The 22415-nt window shown below is 40.9% G+C and overlaps 1 protein-coding gene and 5 non-coding genes across 8 annotated transcripts; 3 read left to right on the top strand and 3 right to left on the bottom strand.

Annotated features, from left to right (window-relative positions):
• Window positions 1-335: 335 nt before the first annotated feature.
• LOC145441954 (ATP-binding cassette subfamily G member 4-like) lies at window positions 336-21335 on the bottom strand. Of its 3 annotated transcripts, none has more exons than XM_080319906.1 (16): window positions 21177-21335; window positions 20209-20471; window positions 19193-19313; window positions 12325-12442; window positions 12128-12260; window positions 10470-10672; window positions 10278-10401; window positions 8914-9028; window positions 8352-8452; window positions 8138-8293; window positions 3439-3543; window positions 3216-3378; window positions 1458-1558; window positions 1236-1394; window positions 982-1174; window positions 336-536 (listed from the first exon to the last, which is right to left on the bottom strand). In XM_080319906.1, exons 2-16 carry the CDS (start codon window positions 20443-20445, stop codon window positions 376-378), a joined length of 2190 nt encoding a protein of 729 aa, XP_080176032.1. In that variant the 5' UTR covers window positions 20446-20471; window positions 21177-21335; the 3' UTR covers window positions 336-375. The 3 variants fall into 3 exon arrangements, with proteins under 3 accessions (XP_080176032.1, XP_080176034.1, XP_080176033.1); XM_080319908.1 differs by having other exon boundaries at window positions 10278-10389; XM_080319907.1 differs by lacking the exon at window positions 21177-21335 and adding an exon at window positions 20809-21023.
• On the top strand, window positions 1885-1957 carry Trnaa-agc (transfer RNA alanine (anticodon AGC)). Its single transcript has one exon. It is a non-coding gene; the product is annotated as a tRNA-Ala (tRNA).
• Window positions 2319-2400, top strand: Trnas-gcu (transfer RNA serine (anticodon GCU)). The gene has a single exon. It is a non-coding gene; the product is annotated as a tRNA-Ser (tRNA).
• On the top strand, window positions 5210-5282 carry Trnaa-agc (transfer RNA alanine (anticodon AGC)). The gene has a single exon. It is a non-coding gene; the product is annotated as a tRNA-Ala (tRNA).
• Window positions 7923-7994, bottom strand: Trnaa-ugc (transfer RNA alanine (anticodon UGC)). Its single transcript has one exon. It is a non-coding gene; the product is annotated as a tRNA-Ala (tRNA).
• On the bottom strand, window positions 9204-9276 carry Trnaa-agc (transfer RNA alanine (anticodon AGC)). Its single transcript has one exon. It is a non-coding gene; the product is annotated as a tRNA-Ala (tRNA).
• Window positions 21336-22415: the final 1080 nt, after the last annotated feature.

The following is a 22415-nucleotide window of genomic DNA, read 5'->3' as shown; positions in this document are numbered from 1 at the left end:
CTCGGGAAAGCATAATTTCGAAATATAAATTTGGTCGAGGGCGTCCATACTTTGGGAAGTTAGTGGGCACAGCAGTTACTGTGATGGCTATTTTATGCAGTTCTTATGATGATTTTACTCATAACATTGAGCAAACTTAGCCCAAAACTACTGCGCACAATTGAAGGTCCAAAAGAGAGTATTTTTTTTATAAGTACAGTTCAAGTGGAACTGGGAGTGTGAAGATTTAAGTGTCTTAGAACACCTCTTATTTTGCATGTAACCATACTTAGAGCGCTACGTAAATACGCTATACTGCAGTCTAACACGATTACGACCAAGTTCAATGAAACACCTTTGTGTGGTTATCATCACCCGAACAGGGCGCATACTCTGCTATTTCTCTAGCCGCACGCGTAACCGCAGTATGAAATACGCAATCAACCGCAATCCAACAAAAAATATCGCAAGAATCCCAAAATCGAGCCACAAGTCGTCTTCGTCGACGTCCATTTCCTTTAGAATTCGCGCCGGGTCCGTGAATGGGCAACCGACCCCTAAAATACGAAAAAGACGATTGGAAATCCGAAATTATTTAGTAAAAAATATTTTCTTGTGCATATGCTATACACGCGAAGGTAGTCAGTATAACGAAATGCTTGTACATTTTCGGACTACTTACTGCACCTATGTTGTGTTAGTCGTGTCCGAAATACCTGTAAAATACTGTGTACGCTAATCATCACACACGTGGTGCAAAAGACCTAATCGGTCATAAGCGCCATATCCAAATAATAATATTGATAACACCACATTTCGTCAGACAACTTCTACTTCTACTCAAAACCTTTTCTGTAAAAAATAGTTAGTTTTTACATACTGGATTTTGTAAGGCACAAAGTAGTCTATTAATACGTGATACACGGACAAACAGGAAAGTGTTAAACATACGGATTTGTTTCTAAAAATACGATACCGATTAATTACTGTCTCCCAACCAACCTTTATCTTCATTACACTGCAGTTCCGTTCTGTTGAGCCCGTAAATCGCGATCAAAGTCCCGCTGAAGCTGTATCGAACGTACGAGCTGTACGAAATCCATTTCAGATACCACGGTATGGTCTCGAATCGCACGAAGAAGCCAGAGAAAAGCAACACCGGGATGGTAGTTATCGGGCCGACGAAAGTTGCAACCTGTGCATCAGAGTCCGCGAATGAAGCAAGGATTAAAAGCGGCCTGCGTCCATGTGTATACCTGCAGAGAAGTTGCGGCAGCTCCGATCAGGAGACCGCAAGACTGCGCGACGACCGAAGTCATCACAAAAAACGCGACGAAAAGGGAAAATCTCTCCGGGTCCCATGGTTGGCCGGTCATCCAGTACACGATGGTGCAGTAGCAGATTGGAAACAGAACCTGCGAGATTCGATGGATATAATAATGGGTTGTCGAACGGGGCCGTGAAGTAGGATGGCTTACTTGAAAGGGGACATCGGCAAGCGTCTTGGCGATATAATACGACTTGAGAGTATACCAATAATTCATGTGTTCCCGAATAAAGACTGACATCTCCAGCGGAACTGCGAAATACCGAAAATAAATGATCCGCGAAGTAAAGAGAAAAAACGCGACATGCTTTGAAGAATGCATTTTGGTATATATAATCATATGTATGTGGGATTTCATACTGATAGATATTACAAGATAACATCCCGATCATATACAAATGCAAATGGTATTCGTGCATAGAGAATACAGCAAGTAAATTTGACGCAGACGATTTTCCGTGAACGAGCTATTAGCGTATCCTTATCTATATAAATTATAAATGCATACCTCGCCCATAGTTTATTTAAACATGGAAGGTGACTAGTTCGGTATTGACACGGCACGGCCACGGTACATCGGGGATGTAGCTCAGATGGTAGAGCGCGCGCTTAGCATGTGCGAGGTACCGGGATCGATGCCCGGCATCTCCATTTTACGAAATTATTTAATTTTCCCCGAATTCATTATCGCACTTGAACTATTCGCATCCAGTGTATTCTAGAAATAAACGCAATCTTGTGGGGAATTCGTTTGATAAAAACTTTAATGAAGTGTTGATGAAAGGGCAGGAAATAAACCACGGCGATATCGAGAGCATATTAATCAATTGCTACTGTGTAGTGTAGTGGAGCGGTTTATGTTACATTCTCATACCATTTTGGTGAAACATTAATGTAAGATAACCCTACGTCGCTTCATTATTAATACACAACACTCGAATCCAATCTAATAAATAAGTTCGATTTCTAATGCGGCCGTATCGATTCGAGGATCTGGATGTTCACACGAGTCGACGAGGTGGCCGAGTGGTTAAGGCGATGGACTGCTAATCCATTGTGCTCTGCACGCGTGGGTTCGAATCCCATCCTCGTCGGTGTTCAGTGTTTTTACGAGGTTCTCCTTCTTTTGTTGCCGACTAGACTGCGTCACAATCACATCAAATATATGCTATTGCGTCACTAATACCCCTGATTGTCGGGACTCTCGAGGGTACCATAGTCGTTTATCGCACTATGGAGGTACAGACTATCGATATACCAGGGAATGATTTATTGATATTGCAATAAACCTGAATATGTTCTGCTGGCAGTCGTCAGCAACTAGTAGAGATTTGGAAAGAATATTGTATATCAACAATCGTATCGTAATGCAAACTCGAATAATCCAGGCGAACAGATGGCTTAAGCTTGAATTAGAACAATCAAACATGGCAATGGATCAATCAATCAATCAGTTTTATTAATATTTTCATCATTTCAAAATATCACAAGACTGCGATACAATGAAAAGATAGGACGGTGTCGAAACAACTTGGAGTAGCCTTCAAGATCAGACACCCATCTTAGCCGAGGCGAAGTAAAGAAGAGGCATACACACTGAATGAAAAGTAATGCAGAGAATATAAGGATAATTCTACTTCTGCGAAAAATTATCTAGACGGCAGACGCATTCCTTAATTTGTGATTCCTGGAGACAACTATTACCAAAATCTGAAAACCTAGTTTGTGTTACCAGAAGGAGTTGGTGTATAATCTAGAAATGCCATATTGAGCTTATCCTGCTGAGAACGCTCTTCTCAATTCTCAACGAGTTGCTTACGATCAATCCTTACGGGTGTCAGACGAAATTATTCAGCTTTATTTCAATATGAATATATTATTCAACCACTGATTGTGTAGGTGTACTCACACGTTAACACGGTTGGCATTAGCGACGCGAACATGACGAAGAGTATCGAAAAAAACAAGCATCCCGGATTGTTCATATCTGCGTCTTTCCCCACGTTCAAGTACAGTAGCCCGATCAAGATTCCGATCACAATGTGACTCATCAGACGCAGATGAGTCAAAACCTGGATAATATAACATGGCGTGTGGACGATTATATTGCTTATTGGTGTCGCGGGGCATACCTGGTCTCGTATTATGGATAAAAAAGTACGCTCAAATAACACCGAAAACTGCGTCCAACAGGTCGTATCGAATGTCTTGCAAGAGTTCATCTCCGTGTCGCAGTCCTATAACGAATGCAGAATACTATAAAAGCAACATAGTATTTTTACTCTGCTAGAGTTCTACTGCTAGGAAATATTGTCTTCAGCAAGGGGCGAATTTTCGATGCAGGAATAATCTTATAATCCCCAAATCCGTCTATAATAACTTATCCAAGGCTCCTGTGTAATGAAGAACCAGCAGCCGGGTGACCTTCGATAGAACAACAGGGCGATATTATCAATTGAAGGTTTAACTGTTCATATTTCAATCTCTGAAGTTGACAAAATAATTATACAATTGGGAAATGCGTATAGCATGTGCCTACATCAAATTGCAGGGACGTACGACGCGGTTCATGACTGAGGAGGCAGATTCCCTATCAGGATCAGGTTAGAGCAGGGGTGGGCAAACTACGGCCCGCGGGCTGCATGCAGCCCGCCACACCGTTCTGTGCGGCCCACGAGAGTCTAAAGAAACTTTAAATTAATTATTAATTTAAAGCAGGGGCTTGATTAAGCTTTTTCTTAGTATATTTCGCCATGATAATTCTAAGGCAGTGGCTCTCAAACTGGGGGGTGCACCCCCCTTGGGGGCGTGAAAGCATCTAAAGGGTTCGCGAAGCTGACCTCAACTGAATTTTTTTTTTCGCGCTCCGCGCGATTTACATCACAGAGTTCAACTGATAAACATCACAGAAATCCTAAACGAGATTGACATAATTCGGATCACGAGTGTGATTTCAGATTGGCCACTCCAGTTTTAATTAGTTCAGTGCGTGTCTTTGGTAGATTCGTTCTCTGTATGCGTAGAATTATGGTAGTTATATTTTATCTACACATAGCAGAAGTGTGTTTGAAGCTAACATGGTTATGATGCTGTCGGCATTGTGTGTCCTGGAACTGAACCAAAAGTGGAATTAGTAAATCTATGAACAGATTACCCTATTCTCAGAATCGGGACAACCGACTTTCATCTGTAATAATATAAGCATATTTATTATCTCCATGTCCTCACTATGTAATCAAATACCAATATTGCGTTTTGGTTAATTATCCCCATTTTATTTAGTGCGGCCCGCGAATGGATTCAGATGTTGAATGCGGCCCGCGAGCTCAAAAGTTTGCCCACCCCTGGGTGAGAGGATTCAGTTGACGACGAGTTTCTTATCACGTTAGCAGTCTTCACACGCAGCTAGACTTGGATTTCTGGACGAATTAGAGTGAAATGTTTTTATGCTCTAATTCTGGTTACAGGAGAACTGTAGAGTGCGAAACGAGCCAAGCATATGCTGCAGAGACATTTGCCGTTTTCATATGCTTATGTGAATTGTGAATGAATTCTGATTTGCATAACCTGACCTTGATTAAATTTCTAAGTTGCCACGAATTCAGTAATTCGAATACTAATCTGATTTGGAAAACATCAGTGTAACTATAATTCTAATTCTAATCTAAGAAGAAAATGTCTATTCTTTCAACCCTGCATGTATGCTACGTCAGAGCGAAAGACACGGGTGGTTGGTGGCGAACGAACCGAACCGAACCGAACCGAACCGAACATCAGGCATATATAATCCTCTCCATCCATATTTATCCGTATACGAAGTCCCTTTGGCTGGTTTAATTTAACATAGACGTGACGGGTATGGAATATGTATGGTCAATGGTGATGAACCATCCACCCTTCACCGGGGATGTAGCTCAGATGGTAGAGCGCGCGCTTAGCATGTGCGAGGTACCGGGATCGATGCCCGGCATCTCCACTTTTCGAAAATCTTATCTTTTCCGACTTTATCATCACAATTGAGCAATTTCATAACATTACCACTAACTTATTTTCCAACACAAATGCAGATATGAAACCCAGAAGGTTAGCGGATTCAGGCGACTTGTTTGTCACGTTCGCACTCTTAATAGGCCCCGGTACTACGTATCCACAATTGAATGTTGGTAAGGGAAGTACATAACAGCTATATCAGTAAGATGAAGTACATCTGTGCGCTTCATGTTGGCGGTCGTAACTGCACAATTCATACCAGCAATCTAGGGATGGTGTGAACCTCTAAAAGGTTCAGGTTCGTGTGAACGCGAACCTTTTTGAAAGGTTCTGTGTGAACGCGAACGTGAACCTCATGACGTCACATGACGTCATATTGCTAATTCCAACCCTACATTTCAGTGAAGAGATAGCCTGTAATATATTAATGTACGTACAGTACACAATACCTAGCGACGACTCGGGCTACATAATGCCACTATGCTGAAGGACATGTTGACGTTTTGAACGCCGCCAAATGTATTAACCGGGTCAATCAAATGCTGTATCAAATCCCATAAATTCAATATCTTCCGTCGCTTTGCGGACTTGCGAGGGAAGATAAGCTTACACCTTAACGGACTAGGCCCGACCGGACAATGCATTCTGCATCTGAGTATTGCTATGTTGATATTGAGCAGAGTGTAAAACGGGTTTCTATACCTGCTACCGATATTGCCCCACTAACAAGTTATACAGCAGTAGCAAACACCACAATCGCACGGATTTTGTTTTTATGATACAATAAACATACGAAGTCAAGATTGACCCCATACACCTGCTGGATTTTTTTACATCAGACAATTGTATCAATTCCATTGATTGGTTGAATAAGCATCATTTGCTGACTACATGTTGTGTATTTCGCTCTTGATGATGTGTCATTACGGGCCAAGCTCACAGCAGAGAGTCACTAAATTCTCACAGACGGAAAGCTGGGTATTTCGAGCAAATTTTTATAACAGAGCAAGTATAAATGTTGAGATTGTCAAGGTGCATGCTCGTTCAGTGTTGATTTTTTAATGCTGCCAGCGTCATTCATATAGAGCGGCCCGCAGTTGAAATACAATAAATTTCAATCAAAAATGTTATAATGAAGTTAAAATAGTAATATATGAAAAAATGTTCACAGTGCAGAACCTTCCAAGGTTCGTTTGTGAACGTGAACCTCGAAATTTTTAAGGTTCACACACAGAACGCGAACGTGAACCTCACGTTCACACCATTCCTAAGCAATACACAGTCGGCGCGCGAAGTCGCGCATTGTTTGAGTGAACTGAGATGGTCGAATTGTTAAGCCAACAGTCGGTGTGGCTCGACTTAAATTGTTTCACTGCGCGCGCTCAGTGCGCTATCATCATACGTAACAACGCAGATTTTCACATTCCTTGACGATTTTGAAGGAGTTTTAGCGCGTTGACATTATGAATGTTTCGACTCGGTGCTATACAATACCATTCGATTGATGTTCAGTAGCGCTGTAGCCAATGTTCCCTCTAAGCTGCGCACGTGCGCAATTGCCCCGTGCTGAAACGGTTTCTGCGCACAGAAAATCTAAGCTGTGCAAGAAAAATCGGAAGTGATGACTTTTTTATTTTTAGTCGTTACGCACTGCTGTCCAAGAGACCGCGCAGTGAGTTGGTGAGTGCGCGCAGACTCGTTAAAAATTAGAGGGAACATTGCCTGTAGCAACAAGCCCACTACGACTCAAGTACGAGTGTTCCTACTTAGTGCTGCAGATGACTGTCTGTGTTGATTCACTGCCGTTCCATGATCCATCAATAAACCCATATCTAAAATGTTATAGATTTGCATATATAAATCAAGAACGCATGAATCGATTTCGAAGGTGTCGGTCCATTACAGCTACTCCTCGCCATGTCACTAATTCGTGTTGGTTGAAAATGAGGTCGATATACGCGCATAACATTTCCTGCTATGATGTATACCGCAGAAATGACCACGCCATTTTCAAAATCCCCGATATGATACGCTACTCGCAGATCTATCGATACTGCATTCTCGGCAGAGAATGGTTGTTCAATTGTAGGCTCGCACTATGCGACTAGAGTCAGGGTTGCATTCACAACAAAAATCTATTTAAAACTGACATGTTTAAAATATGGCCCGTTTTTAAAACATGTGTTCAATTTTTAGCCAGCGGAGTTATTCGAGTTTTCCGTTGATAATTCTCGGATTATCCGTGGTTAGTGGATAATCCGAGAACTATCAACGACAAACTCAAATAACTCCGCTTCTACTATTTGGAATTGAGTCAAATTTGTTTTGTATCGTTTTTGAAGACAACTCAACAATTTCATGAGGTTAACAGAAAAATGTGAAATACATTTTTTCAATTTTGCCTAATAAAATAAAATTTTAATTGACTCTGCGGCGGCTTATACTTGTTAGAATTGAAGCGTGAAGCGTTTTTTTTGGGTAACCTGACAATTCAATTAGTGAATGGCTGGAATCCGGAAAAAACAGTTATTATTGAACAACGCCTACCTCTCAAAGCCATAAAAAGGGGAAGAATAGCGACAAAGATAACATTTGGACGCTCTAGCTGACGAAATTATTGAAAAGATGGAGACGCCGGGGATTGAACCCGGGGCCTCACACATGCAAAGCGTGCGCTCTACCACTGAGCTACGTCCCCACTCGAGCATACGTTGAATTCGAACCAATCAATTTAGAGCGATATGAATTGACAGGTTATTGACCAACATATCCTTGATTTCTGTTTGAAGATCTCTGTTAGTGACACGTATGGTATAGTATAAATAATACGAACATGCTCACCATTGTATTATTCATTTGCCTAGCCGCGTTTAGGAGAAACTGCGGCGATTCTTGACTGCTTTCAACTGTCGGAGAAATCTCGGTCTCGTTTACGAGTGCGAGATCGCTCTTGCTGGATATGGACGCCAATTCTTTTGCGTTATGGCCGTTGTCTTTCTGTAGCGAGTAGGAATAAGGAACGCACTATCATGTGCGTATCAGACTGCTAACTAACCTCGTCGGCCTGCTGCGAGTAGAACTCGCATTTGTTGGCGTTGACGGATTTGACTAGAATTGGATTGACTTCGCCGTATTCCCCGGCAGCTACCTCGATCACTGTGAACATTACACTTTTTCATATATTGCGCGTCAGGATTAGTATCAGGGCCGGAGTTGCACAGCACATGCACAACTACAAAATTTTCAGATTATGATAATTAGATTATAATTAGAATTATAGTTATACCGGTTATTCCAAATTATAGACTACAATTTGAATTATAGCTAGTTCGTTTCAAATTATACTAAAACTAGGACATTGAATCATGTTCAGTTCTTTCTCATTTCACGAATTAGATTTGAATTATAAATTACCGGCACTTAGCAGTAATTATTCCAATTAGACATATAACTAGCTGTTTCAAGTCACATGCCTGTAGCATACTATGCATGCGTGCAAGAATCTCGACCCCTAAAATCTGCGCCCAGGTCTTCGATTCTGCTTAGCCCTAGTAACAGCGCCCACTGCTGTAAGAAACCTATGAGTGTCATTTGCTATGTAATAAACGTGTCATTACCGTAATCTGCTGGGTTATGATACTTCGGACAGTTGAGTCCGTGGTCTCTCAAAAACGGAAGCAGACCGGCCACGGAGCCTTGGTAAATACACTGTCCTTCTCCGAGTATGTAGAGCTGCAAATAGTAATTAAAAGTATGAGGTTGAAAAAAAACAGAAAGCGAGAGAAATAACCCGGCGTGGAACAAATTGAGTTGGAGCGTTGCATCAAGTCACTGATATATCGTATTGCTCAACGCTCATAGTTCGTGCGTGAAAATTCAGTTTTATAATTAAAGATTCTTGTAAAAGTGGAGATGCCGGGCATCGATCCCGGTACCTCGCACATGCTAAGCGCGCGCTCTACCATCTGAGCTACATCCCCGGTGTTCAACTTCGTGTTCACGGCGTCTCAATGGCAAACATGCATGCAATTTCACTAAGTTCAATTCAATCAATTGAAAGGGAGCGAGTAGCAGTACTTCTTAACTGGGTCTCCCCCACGACTCAGACAGTAGTAGCTCTGATCTGCAGTAAATATTCATTATAATCACGTTGTTTCGCGTGAAAATCATATTTTATTCGTTCGCCAGGTTTTTAAGGTTGAGAACCACTGGTTTAGCTATATTATGTTCCGATTAGGGTTGCATTTCAAACAAACGGTGTTCCAAATTTAAAAATTGTATAATTATGCCATAATCGAGTAAATACTTTCGAAAAACATGTAGCATGAGCCAACGGACGATTTGCACCAGATATAGTCGGCGTATATACGATGCCGGGTGGCTGAACCCGCGAAATCGTCGTCGGCTCAACAGTTTATCACGTAGATATAGATGACTGATACGGAATGGGTGCTCTGATGATAACGACCGCCGACCGTAAAATTGCTGCCTAACGACGCAGTCCCAATTAAAGGAATTTTTGGTCTGTTCATGACAGTGGTCGGGAGCTATTTCGTCGAAGGGGCTATGTTTACCCTATATTTTCAATTGTCAATGTCAATCCACTGCGACGTCATAATAAACGATTCGTGACGTCATGGCTAAAAAACATGTTTTAAACAAGTGCCATATTTTAAACATGTTTGAGTGACCGAGTACTCTTGTATTCTCCCAGAACTCAAGCAGGTTTTGTTCAAGTCCACTATACTAGTTATGATTTTAAGGTTTATAATACTTACTTCTAAATCGCTACTTTTAATTGTACATGAGTAGATATTTACGACGACAGTTCTACTTCTATTTGAGTGTCAACGATGACCAGTTTGACCACCGCTAGATGTAGCGTACACTATCTTCAATTGTTCATATACAGACAGATACATCTTCCAAACTAGATATATCATCACTTTTCTTGCGCGTCATTACAACACACGCGTATTACCTTATCAAACATCTCAAACAGTTTCGCGCTAGGCTGATGTATAGTACAGAGGACAGTCCTTCCACCCATCGCTAATGACTTCAGTAGTGAAAGAACTTGGTAACTCGAAACGCTGTCCAACCCACTATAAAATATCAACATCAATCCGCGAATGATTCTCCGAACCGCCTGTCAAACGACATTGACCCCCACCTTGTCGGTTCGTCGAAGAACATCACCGGCGGGTTATTGACAAGCTCCAGCGCGATTGCTAGTCGTTTTCTCTGCCCTCCAGAGAGATCGGACGTTCTGGTTTTACGGCACAGCATCAGTCCCAGCGTGGACAAAATCTCTTCGACTAGGCTTTTCTTGGTTTCATCGCAAACGGAACGGTCTAGCTTCAAGCGAGCGGAAACCTGTATCGTGAAACGTAAGATCTGTTAGCGATGATATAGTCTACAAACTGCGTCATACTGGAATGTATGCTGAGGATTGACACTGAATTTTCCAAATTAGATTAGAATCAGGATTACTGAATTGGCTAAAAATTGCAAATTGAACTAAATTCCGAATTAAAAAAAATACAGCAAAATGAAGTTCTATTCATATAATTAGCACGAGAATGGCCTGTACACCAAGCTTGGCTCGTTTGGCGCTATGCAGGTCTACTGTGGCATTTTCAGGAAAACCAGAAACTATTTATTATCTTTATAATTAGAGGATAGAAAAATTTCACAAATTAGATTATAATTAGTTTAGAGGCATTTTGCTGTATATAGTTTTTAGTTTAGAGGAATAGAATTATCTAGCTGTCGAAGTCATGTAACAGCGTTTTGTTACGTTTGGACTCGGGTTAGTTCGGATATCAATAATTTTTACTATCCGGATAACGGATATATCCGTATATTTGGAATTTATCTAACCGGTAACCGGATAATAACTGCCAAGTGCGACAATCGATTTTACGAGGTTTACTTGAAAAATGGGTTGGAAAATCATTGCACAGTGTCATTGTAGATCTGCGTACAAGCGCAGTACGAGCGAATACGAGAAAAATAACGCAAACCTAATGTTCACTGCTTATGCAACGCCATCCTTATGAAGCACAATGCATCAATTGTGGAATTCTGTAGACGGGACCGGAGTTTTGCAACAAAGAGCCCACATGCAGTAAATGGTCTGAATAGTAAGCAGCGCTTCGTAGAGGGTCTGAGCTTGGCAGGTCGTTTCCCAGAAGCTTCAAAGACTTGACATTTATTTTGGACCATTCTCCTGTTTAGGTTTAGAGTACTGAAAGGACGAGTAGCTGATACCGGAATTGCTGCCGACATGATAGTTCGCTCTAATTCCTCCTTGTGAGATTCACGCGATCAGGCGCGTAGCCAGCCGAAAAATAAGGGGATTTGAAATGAAAGGAGGGGTCAATTTGTTTTCGAATTAAGCATCATCGGAGTCAATAACGCATGCACGCATGTACGTGCAATGTAGATGTTTGCGAACATCCGATGTCATTCAGTTTCGCAATGTCACTTTTTAATCACAATCGCTGATCAGCATACACTTAAAACGGCATATTGTCTCCAAGCCATAGAGAGATAGGAGCCAACGCATGTCATGCCGGAGACGCGACAGTTAGGCCAGCGATGATATATGTTCCGTACCAGGCCTATTGCAGATGCGATTGTGTGGCCAGCGATAATATCGTGCTCACCAAGCCAATGCAGATGCGATTGTGCAGGCCCGCGATGGTGTAGTGTGCAAGCGCAGTGTGCGCAGGGCCTATTGCAGATGCGTTTCTTCAAGCCAGCGAAACTAGGCTTGTTGGTGACGTACCATAATAACGTAATGATGTCTTCCCTGTAAAATCTTACCATCATGGACTCCATTACTGTGAGATGCGGCAGCAACTTGTCGTCCTGCATGATGTAGCACGACATTTTCCGAAACGTCCCGGAATCTCGCGGTTTCCCATTCACCAACACTTGACCTTTCATCCCTCTTTCACTGCGCGAAATACGAAATTAGTTGCGATCATGACTCGGTGCGATTTACTCCATTGTAAGCGTACCGGTAGCCGGCGAGCAAATGCATGAGCGAAGATTTCCCTGCGCCGGACGGCCCTAGTATCCCGATGAACTCTCGCGAGTTGAAATGTCCGTGTAGGCATTTCAGTATCGTTTTATTACCTGAAATACGACGGATAATATAGATCACATGTGGGCTTGTACGAACTAACAATCTATGTTAGTTAACGGTTAACTATAGCTACCGGCAGTGGCGGCTCGTCCTATAGGGCAACTGGGGCATTGCCCCGCCTAAAATTCTGTTCAATAACAATTCTTTACCATTTATAGACGCACAGCAACCTATATATACCGAAACCACAGCGAAAATCCCATTCTTCTTGTCCTTTCGCTTGTAAATGCCCATATATAGCAAAGTCTATGCGAAAATCGAATTCACGTGTGTGTTTTCGCTTTGTGAATGCCTAGCCGGGGCATGCCCCGTTAGCGCTCATAACAAGCCTTCACTGTCTATTCTCTCAAAGACGCGCACAATAAAGAAACGGTGATTTACTCTCTCCTATCCATAAAATTACCGAGCAAGTGGGGCAAGATAGCCCTGTCGCCCCTAAGGTGTGATGTAACAATCGTATCTTTATCTGAACTCGGTTACTGTCATATGCGTTTAGTCGACCTTTGCTGGTATAGGTCGATTTTGATGGTGTTTCACACCATAATAATTCTGGAAACTTGGTATGTTATGTCCAGAGGTGGTCAGTAACGAAATACTTCTACTTTTTTGAAGTACTCAAGTAGTTTTCCTCTACTTCTAGTACTTACTGAAGTAAAACTAATTTTGGCTACTTCTACTTCTACTTCATATTTTGTGATCTACTTACTCACTTTTCGCTATTTTCAATTTGTCAAATAGAAGTAGTTTAATCCTCCAATCAGAAGATAGCCTGAGGAATTTCGGGGCTGTTTTCACGGAGTATCAGCAATTAATTTTCATAAAAGTTTAGTGAAGCCCAGAATTTTCGTCGCGCTTCGCGCGCAGTGGATATGGAATGACCAATATGATTTCACGAAAGTAACGGTGAATATAATTTAGGTAGCGGGTTGCATGGTTCCGTTCACACCGCATTGTCGCCCATATGAAATATTTCATGACAGTATATATGGCCCAATAACGTTTGAAAATGATGTTTCGCAATCTAGCATTTACTTATCATATCGTTGTCTAGCAGTCCATGGCGTGTCCTAATGAGGAAAAGTGGGCTCTGACTTTTTTTTTAGCTTTAGACCTGTTTTAGCATACAACCTTTGAAACTTTCTGGACTAAAGACATGAAATACATTTTCCGCTTTTTGAAGTAGTATTTATATTTCACTTTCAATTCCCAGTATAATACTTTGAGTTCTAAATTATATCAGTTCTCTGGTCAGGAGAACATACATGTTCAAGTATAAAAGCAAGTGTAGTAATGCCTTGAATTTCCGGAAATAAAGCTACACAATATGGCATTTTTACGATCCACCATATTATATATTAACGTTTACTAATCGCGCAAAGTGTGTACACCGTATCCGATACAACTTCTCCGTATTGCTCTTCGACTAAACTACGGGCCTTGTAATATGGGGGAGGGTGCTATTTTCTACAACGTGCTGTTCGAGTAAACAGCATCGCATTGCCATATCATACTATCATTTTCATCCCATCATGCGGACGAACGCTTATGATGTCGCAAATTAGATACCTTCTGGTATGCATCATTATGTAATAAGCTCTGCACCTTTCGCATAGCTCAATTTGTAGCTTTTGACAATCAGTGCGAACGAATTACGATCGTTTTCACAACTACTTACTTACTTGAGTAGATTTAAAGTCAGTCAATTCTACTTCTACTTCAAGTAGTTTTAGGTTGCTTATGGAAGAAGTACTTCTACTCGTACTTGAGTAGATTTTTTCCGTCGCTACTTCTACTTCTACTTGAGTAGCTTTCTTGACTACTTTGACCACCTCTGGTTATGTCGTGATGGTGGTATTTAACACTGCCCCAAGTTTCAGGGTTTCTACTTAAAGATGGGAAGCGGGTGGCGCAGTTGGTTAAACTATAGATTACTAACCTACGGATAGATACACAGGTCACGTCGTTATGCTCCGGCAAGCAGTTACACTTATTGCTGAGCAATCTAAAAGCAGCATAATCGGTGGTGTTATAACTTGCGACCCGAGTGGTGAAATTTAATGAAATTGGTCTTAAACGAGAGCTACTGTCGCACTGATTCTGAGAATACAAATTAATATCTTGTCAGGGAAATGGAACCACGTCAAAACATCCCTCAAATTCTGAAAATCGGCATTGTTCTGAACAATCGCTTGACGATATTGCCATTGTTATGTCCATCGTGTTGCGGTGTTGCCATTGTTGGAACAATGCCGATTTTCAGATTTTGAGGGCTGTTTTGAGGTGGTTCCATATCCCCGACAAGATTTTAATTTTTATTATCAGAATCAATGCGGCAGTAGCTCTCGATCGGGACCAGTTTCATTACATTTCAGCCCTCGAGTCGCAAGCTATACCTCCACCAATTATGCTGCTTTTAGATTGCACAGCAATCAGTGTAACTGCTTGCCGGAGCGTAACGACGGGACCTGCGTATCTATCCGTAGGTTAGTAATCTATAGTTAAACGCTGCAGTCACGACACCAATGGTTGTTGGTTCGAGTCTCGGCTCTGCCATGTTTTTATGTGTCGGAGGTTTATCTGGGCTCCTCATCGCCGATCCCGTTGTACATACAGCACCTTGAAAAGCCCAGAGGAAGGAAGAGAGAGCCGAACTCTAGAAAGATGGCAGCAAATGACCAAGTTCAAAGAGCGAAACGCTAAAGACATCTGGCATTACTGAAATTAATGTACTGGGCGCAAATGACCTTGTAGGCGATAAGCGCCAATGTTGTGTGAATAAAACGAACAAACGAACTTAAAGATTAGGGTAGTAATTCCGTTTCCGAAGTTGAGTGTGTGCTGATCCGTCATGTATCGCAAACAGATTTTACTCAAAAGTCGGTATTGGTATCCCCTGATTTTGACGATGTTCCATACCGAGATCGGTCATGACATTTGGCACGGTAAGTCTTAATGTTAGTATCGAACGCTGTACCAAGTTTTAAGTTTGTCACTGAACTACGTTAGTGGTAATTTCGTTTCATAAGTCGAGTGAGAGCTGACTCGTCATTTATCGCTAACATATTTTACGCAAAACCGGTATTGGTCTCTATTGATTTTAACGTCATGAGCTTTTGTACGGTATGTCTTGATTTTAGTATCGAACGCTGTGCCAAGTCTCAAGGTTGACACTCAGTGATTAGGGCAGTAATTTCGTTATCAAGGTCGAGTATGGTGGAGATGTGCGCTGATCTAACACTTTAGCCTACCTAACGCATTGCTGATTTCACGCAAAAGCCGGTGTATCTGTGCTAACGTTAACTGTGTTCCATACTGAGATAGGTGATGAGATGATGATATCATGAAACAGTTTACTAACATTCTCGGTTTGCATTCAAATATTTACTTTTATTTTATATTCTCCAATGTCAATTTCACCGTGAAATTAGGGCCTTCAAGCCATTTGCTTACAACACCCTGTCAAGCGCGATAGCTATTTCGTTTTCGATTGTGGCTAACAGCTGATCACTTGATCAGCCTATTCGTCAGTAAATTTTACGCAAAATTCGGTGTTGGTCTGTTCGTATTAATTTTGACAGTGTACCATACCGAAAAGGGCAATGAGGCTACTTCTCGATGATGTCATGTAACAGTGTACTAAGTTTACGGCTTTCATACTCGTATTTATTCGGCAATATATTTTCCAAAGGCGATTTCGCAGCAGACATATAGACAGAATGCCGTATGTGTCGTGTTACAGTCTCCAGTTTCAAGGCCAGAATCTCCTATGCTGTACCGTGACCGAATTTCCTAGGCTGCTATCCTTAGTTCTGCAGAATCATGTTTTGGATTCAATATGACAGGCCCAATCTATGAGATAACAATTGCGTATGTGTCCGAACTCGTTGACCTTTCCAGTTAGGCTTACGCAATCTCTCGAGTTATAGTCATTTCCATTTCTGCACATAATTAGTCAGGTCAAGTGCGAACATGAGAACCGTGTCGAATCTTTGTTCCGTACGCCGTTTACGCAGTTACCACACTTCAAGTCCTAGCTCACTGGCAGACCTCTCGCGGCACATACGTTATAATCACTGTTGTCGGGAAATTCATGTTACCGTACCATCATTAAGTTACTTGTTTACGTTGAAAAACGCCATTGTGACGTCATCTTGATAAAAAGTCGCTTGCAGCCCTTGCCCCACCACCCGACATTGTCACGAGCCGCCACTGGCTACCGGTACTGGATATTTGATTGATGCTGGTTATAGTCCTAGTAGCGGATTTTTAAAAGTGATTAGTTTTGGCCCTAGCTACAGTTGCGAATTCAATCCTGAAAAGTGAGTACCGGTAGTCCTGGTTCTGGTTGCGCATTTTGAAAATCTAATAGTTTGTATATCGTAAGTCTGATGACATAAACACAGTTGACAACATGACAATTTTCGGCTTTTCCAAATTAGATTGGAATTAGAATTATATAACCAAACATATTTTTCAAATTAGAATAGAAGAAGAATTGCTGAATTCGCAAAACTTACAATTGAAAATTACTCAGCATTAGAAATGAACGCAACAAAAATCAAATTCACTTCATATCAAAACATATCATATCATATCATATCATAACAACGAGAATTTCAAATGCTTGGCTCGTTTGTAGCATTTTCAAGAAAACCAGAAATTGCATTTTAATTAAAATGACAGCATAGAAACATTTCACAAATTAGGTTAGAATTAGATTACCGCCATTAAGCTAATCTAATCAGGCAACTAGAACTACGCGGTGTAAATATAGTAGTTAATGATGTCCATGTTGCAACCACTGATTGCCGACACGTTGAACGAAAAAGTCCTGGTTTAACAAAACGATTTTCATTAATGACTGCTTCCAATCAGACGAAGGCATCTTGACATAATACCATAAATTGTATTGGAAAGTTTGACAATTCACCGCCTGAACAACAACACCACAGAAACGCAATTCATATATTAGTCTTGATTTCTGAATCATGGAATCGCCAAGTCATTGCATTCAATCATACAACACGGTAATGTGCGATACCAGGTCGTGTTGTCTCAAAACAGAATTGATTCAATTGAATATACTGTCGCGCAATTGCAAAATATCCCGAGTTCAGCGACTCCGTAACGATTACGTAACCAAGTTCTTCGAAATCAAGCTGTGATGTGATGGCCAATACCCAGTTTCGATACGCAGTATATATACAATTATTCTGCTAGTAACAGATATGTATGATAAACAATATATATGAATAGTTATAAATATCTCAGTTATAATTGAATTAAGTGCTGGACTGCTGGTTTACCAATTATCATATGTATCGTAATCTAGGGAACTATAGGGCACAATGATTTTTTTCGAGAACTGAAAATATACGCTCGTTGCCCATATAAGAGTTAATTTATCAACGGAAATTTTAGTTTCGATAGTATTTTCAATTTTAGAAGCGTTAAAACCTCGATTGGCCGCATCGCCGCATACGAAATATGTAGTACAAAGCTACGCAGTGCGCATGTTCGCGCCAATAACATATCCGCACAGTCGTGATGGATCAACCTGTGATGCAGAATTGGCATTATATTTTTTGTGGTAGCATAAAAGGTAGTTTTCGAAATTTCCGAATCTTTGATAATGCTATGACGTCATAATGAGCGAGACCCGAATACGATACTAGATTTGATCACGTATTGAGAGCAAAATACGTTATCTCATCAACTGCGTGTTATCTTGATTGATTAAGGTCATGCAAGTTAAAAACCAAGCATCTGTCACATCATAGCGCTCAATAAAAGACTCTCATCTGAGAATTGCAACACCGAAATAATCTATGAATCGAACGTTAATTGCATTCAATATCAAGAACGGGTTTCATCGATTCGAAGTTGTACAACAGACGCTACTCCCGTTCACTGCCCGATAGTACACCCTGACATGCCCTAGTGGGGTTATTTCGTGTCACTGACATTGTGCATTGCGCAAATTCCACAGGAGATTCAATATGTCTGCATATAATAAACACGGAACCATTGTAGCGAGTGTGGCCGATATATAAACTCGAAATCCAAGCCTAAATATATATTCATAATCATGTATACGCATTATGTGGGCCTCAAGCAACAGCTCAGCGACGACAAGCTATCTATATCCATTCTCGTGATGAATAATTTAGTCTAAAATTGCGGTAAGATTTTACGTTTACGAGGAAGTCTTTCTAAAGCAGCTATGAGCATCAAACTGGTACTTAACCGAAAAAACTAACTGTGCAGATGGCGACCTTAATACCTAAAGTACCAGTAGATACATATATTGATGATAACGTGATACGTAACGAATTTTGGTATTCAATTCTGTCCAAGGTCTGACGATATTAAATCCACTCATGTATACAGAAAACCTCAAGTACTAAATCGGGCCAGCACTGAAACTCAGTTCGCGAATTAGGATAAAGTAACGATGCCATAATATAGGAGTATAATACAATATGCAGCGAGTACTATACGTGGAAGGTCGTAATGTTCATACAGTCACAGTAAAAATAGGCTAGCGTAAATAATTTATCATTTTAGACAATTGAAGGCAATATAATATCATTGTGGAAGTGAAATATCTGAATTTTATTCAGAATTGCGATTTCAACCATCGCTTAGTGCGATTCAGTATTGGCAGGTAACGAAATTGCCATGAATAGGTCTCCACATCTCGCTTATTATTGATTCAATTTTATATAATATATATTTACCTTTGTTTCGGAATATCGACCCTTCCCGAACAGAGTAGCTGAGATTCGAAAATTTGATCTCCGCAGACTTGAGTTTCGGCAAGTGACAAAACTTTCGAGCGTCCGTGATATCGTTTTCGATCTACATCGGAAACATAAAGATCATCATCATCATTGGTTTATTAGCAATTTTATCAGTTCAATACACCACAAAAAATGCGATACAATGAAAAGACAGGAAGATGTCGAAGCGACAAGGAGTAGTCTATGGAATCTGACACCCACCTTGGCCTAGGGCTAGGCGATGTAAAGAGGAGGCATGCACATTGCACACTGAATGAAAGTAAAGAATATAGTATATAAAAAGAAAGCGACAAGAAATAGGGTGGCATGTCATGGGAAGCGAGATCGATAGGTCAGGTAAGATTACGCGTATGTTGGAGCGAAATTACAGGGCCGGGCAGAATCTAATACGCGAGCACAGCCTGTTTAAGCCTTATAAAGGCTATAGATTCTGAACAGTGTATTAGTATCGAAAATTGTGACGTCACAAGCAGTAAGATTTATATGGAAGGTTTAAATATGTTCCTTTCAAGCGGCCACAAATAATATAATACCCGTTCTACATCAGACTAACGATTATTTGGTATATTCTCCGACCATACCTATTTCATTGCACTTTGCGAGAAGGCTGATCAATGATCAATTTGATCATGAATTTCACATTTATGTCATTTCAAGTAACGTGCGTAGCTTTGTATTACATTTTTCGTATATGCTATGATACGACAATCGAGGTTTACAGCCTTCTACAGTGGAAAATGGCATCGAAACTATAATAATTGTCGTTAAAAAATCAACTCTTAGTGGCAAAGGTGCGTGTAATTTTTAGTACGCGAAAAAATAATCTCTCACTATTCGACTCGAATCATTTGAATTGATACTAGATTCAGATTCGAGCACTCGATTCATTCTGCCCGGCACGACAGTACGAATTTTACCGAGTTTTCGTCTTCAGTTATGAAATATGCATCCACCTTTTTACAAAGATTCTTCCGTAGCGGTAACGAACGAGACTCCAGCAAAGGGTTGCCGCATTCATCGATGACATTGTTCGGTTGTACGTTTTGTCGACCGCTCGACATCGGGGCTTCGTTTATGGACGAGAGTGCGATTATCCCCGAATCCAATCTCGTGCCTGCACTGCGGATTTCGGTGAATTTCGTTTCGTTTTGTAAAGGCTCCTGCGTCATTGTCAGTCTTGGCTCCGACATGGAGTATTGAATCACGATCGCCGTTTCTATAAAAATGGTGATTTGTTGATTAGCCTGCGGGTGCAGATTTGGACAAGTAGATAATTCCAGTTAATTACAGCGAAATGCCGGTAAAGTAATCCTAATCTACTTTGTGAAATGCTTTTATGTTCTAATTTTAATAGTAATCTAGTTTCTGGTTTTCCTGAAAATGCTACAGGAGAACCGTATAGTACGAAACGAGCCAAGTTTGGTGTACTTGTACAATGTACATGTACAGTGTACATATATATGTTGAACAAATGTTGCTGTATTTCCGTCTGAGATGGTTTCCTGAGTTACACATTTAGCGGCAAAGTATATCGCATCACTGATTGTACTTGCCTGGCAACGAACACTAGTCTGCGCCTTAAATAACTGGACCACTATCTGACACATCGATTTCGCATACCGACACATCGCACTTCATTTGTATCGATTGCATTTTATGTTATCTTCTGCTACTTTTAATTCAATGTGCCAACCGTGCATGTCTCGTATTTCAACGTTAGATTAAGAATATACGTATAGGTCAAAGGTGCATGATTCCAAGTCGTTTCGACTACTTCCTATTGCAATATGCTTCGTATTGCAATCTTCTGTTTTGAAATGAAATGAACTGAGTCAAAACTACATTGCTGTATAGCATGCTACATAACAAGCATAATATGTGAAAGGTCTGGTAACAACTATCATATGCGAAAGTGACTCACCAGATAGCAGAAAAACCGCGAAGCTCAATATACTTTTGCAGAAGTCCGCCCGGAATAGTTTACTTTTGTAGTAACTCTATTTATCTCGAACAGTGATGTCACAATGGCAATGCCTAAAATGAACCTACAGTACAATAAAAACGCAACTGTACGAAGTGTTCAGGATACAACGCTTTCGCAAATTCAGCTCAACGTAAGATTCCCACATTCTAGAGGCAGTGGTATAGAAATCGCCATATCTGTCTGTCACATAATATCATCAATAATTTGTATATACGCCTCACATCTGGCTGAATTATATCACATCTACTTTCTACAGAGTCGAAATACAAGCAATTTCTGTTGAATGAATACCAGTCAGCCTTCAAGATTACCGGACCTCGATCTGACATATCAACATTGGTTATCGACACATGCGTCATTCATTTTCATCACTAGTCGATTTATGTTATCCCTTATTTCTTTCAATCAAATGCGCGCCGCTTAATTACAATTTACATCACCTAGGCCCGGGTATGGGTGACTGGTTTCAAAGACTACGATTTGGAAAGCTGATGGCTGCCAATTTGTGGTGAATACAGAACGAACCTCCACCCTGTAACCGTTAGAATATTTTAGTTAAATTCAACTCAGGTCACACCTGTCCCAGTAAAAGACAGAAGTCATAGGCCAATGCAATGTTAGGAAACACTTGTAGGTTGCTGCATCTTCTGTTGTAACTATTAGCTTGACTACAAACTATACTGACACTGACGTTTATCTCGCTGTACATAATTCATAACCATCTGCAGTACCACCAACAAGAACATGCCGCTATGATCTTCAATTTCCTACATCATTGCTCCATGCATAATTTCCCACACCTCATCCGTTCAGTCTGAAACCTACCATTCTTACCACAAAGAAACAGCACTCAGCGGTTGCGCTGGCCAACATCACACGCTATTGATTTCCGATTGAGTCAAACGGATTCGCGATATTGGAATGTTTCATCGCAAGCATTCTTTCTCGGCCGATCACTTCATCTACAAGTTCACGTCACGATAGCTATACGCGGCAGTCGAGGTCATGAAAATTTGATGATTAGCGTGATGAATCCATCAGGCAGTAACACCCGCACCCTCAACCTCCGAATTTGGGGGGTAGACGCTACGATTAAAGAAATATACAAACCCTCAGGAAATACACCTTCTGGCATAAAGGTAAGTTCTCTTCATATGGCTAGTGGCTTTTGGAATG

The sequence above is a fragment of the Botryllus schlosseri genome, chromosome 6 (assembly GCF_051294905.1).
Source record: "Botryllus schlosseri isolate E-star chromosome 6, Bs_hap1, whole genome shotgun sequence".
Lineage (NCBI taxonomy): Eukaryota > Metazoa > Chordata > Ascidiacea > Stolidobranchia > Styelidae > Botryllus > Botryllus schlosseri.
The sequence above is the reverse complement of the archived record's forward strand: the minus strand, read 5'-3'. Positions and strand labels throughout refer to the sequence as shown.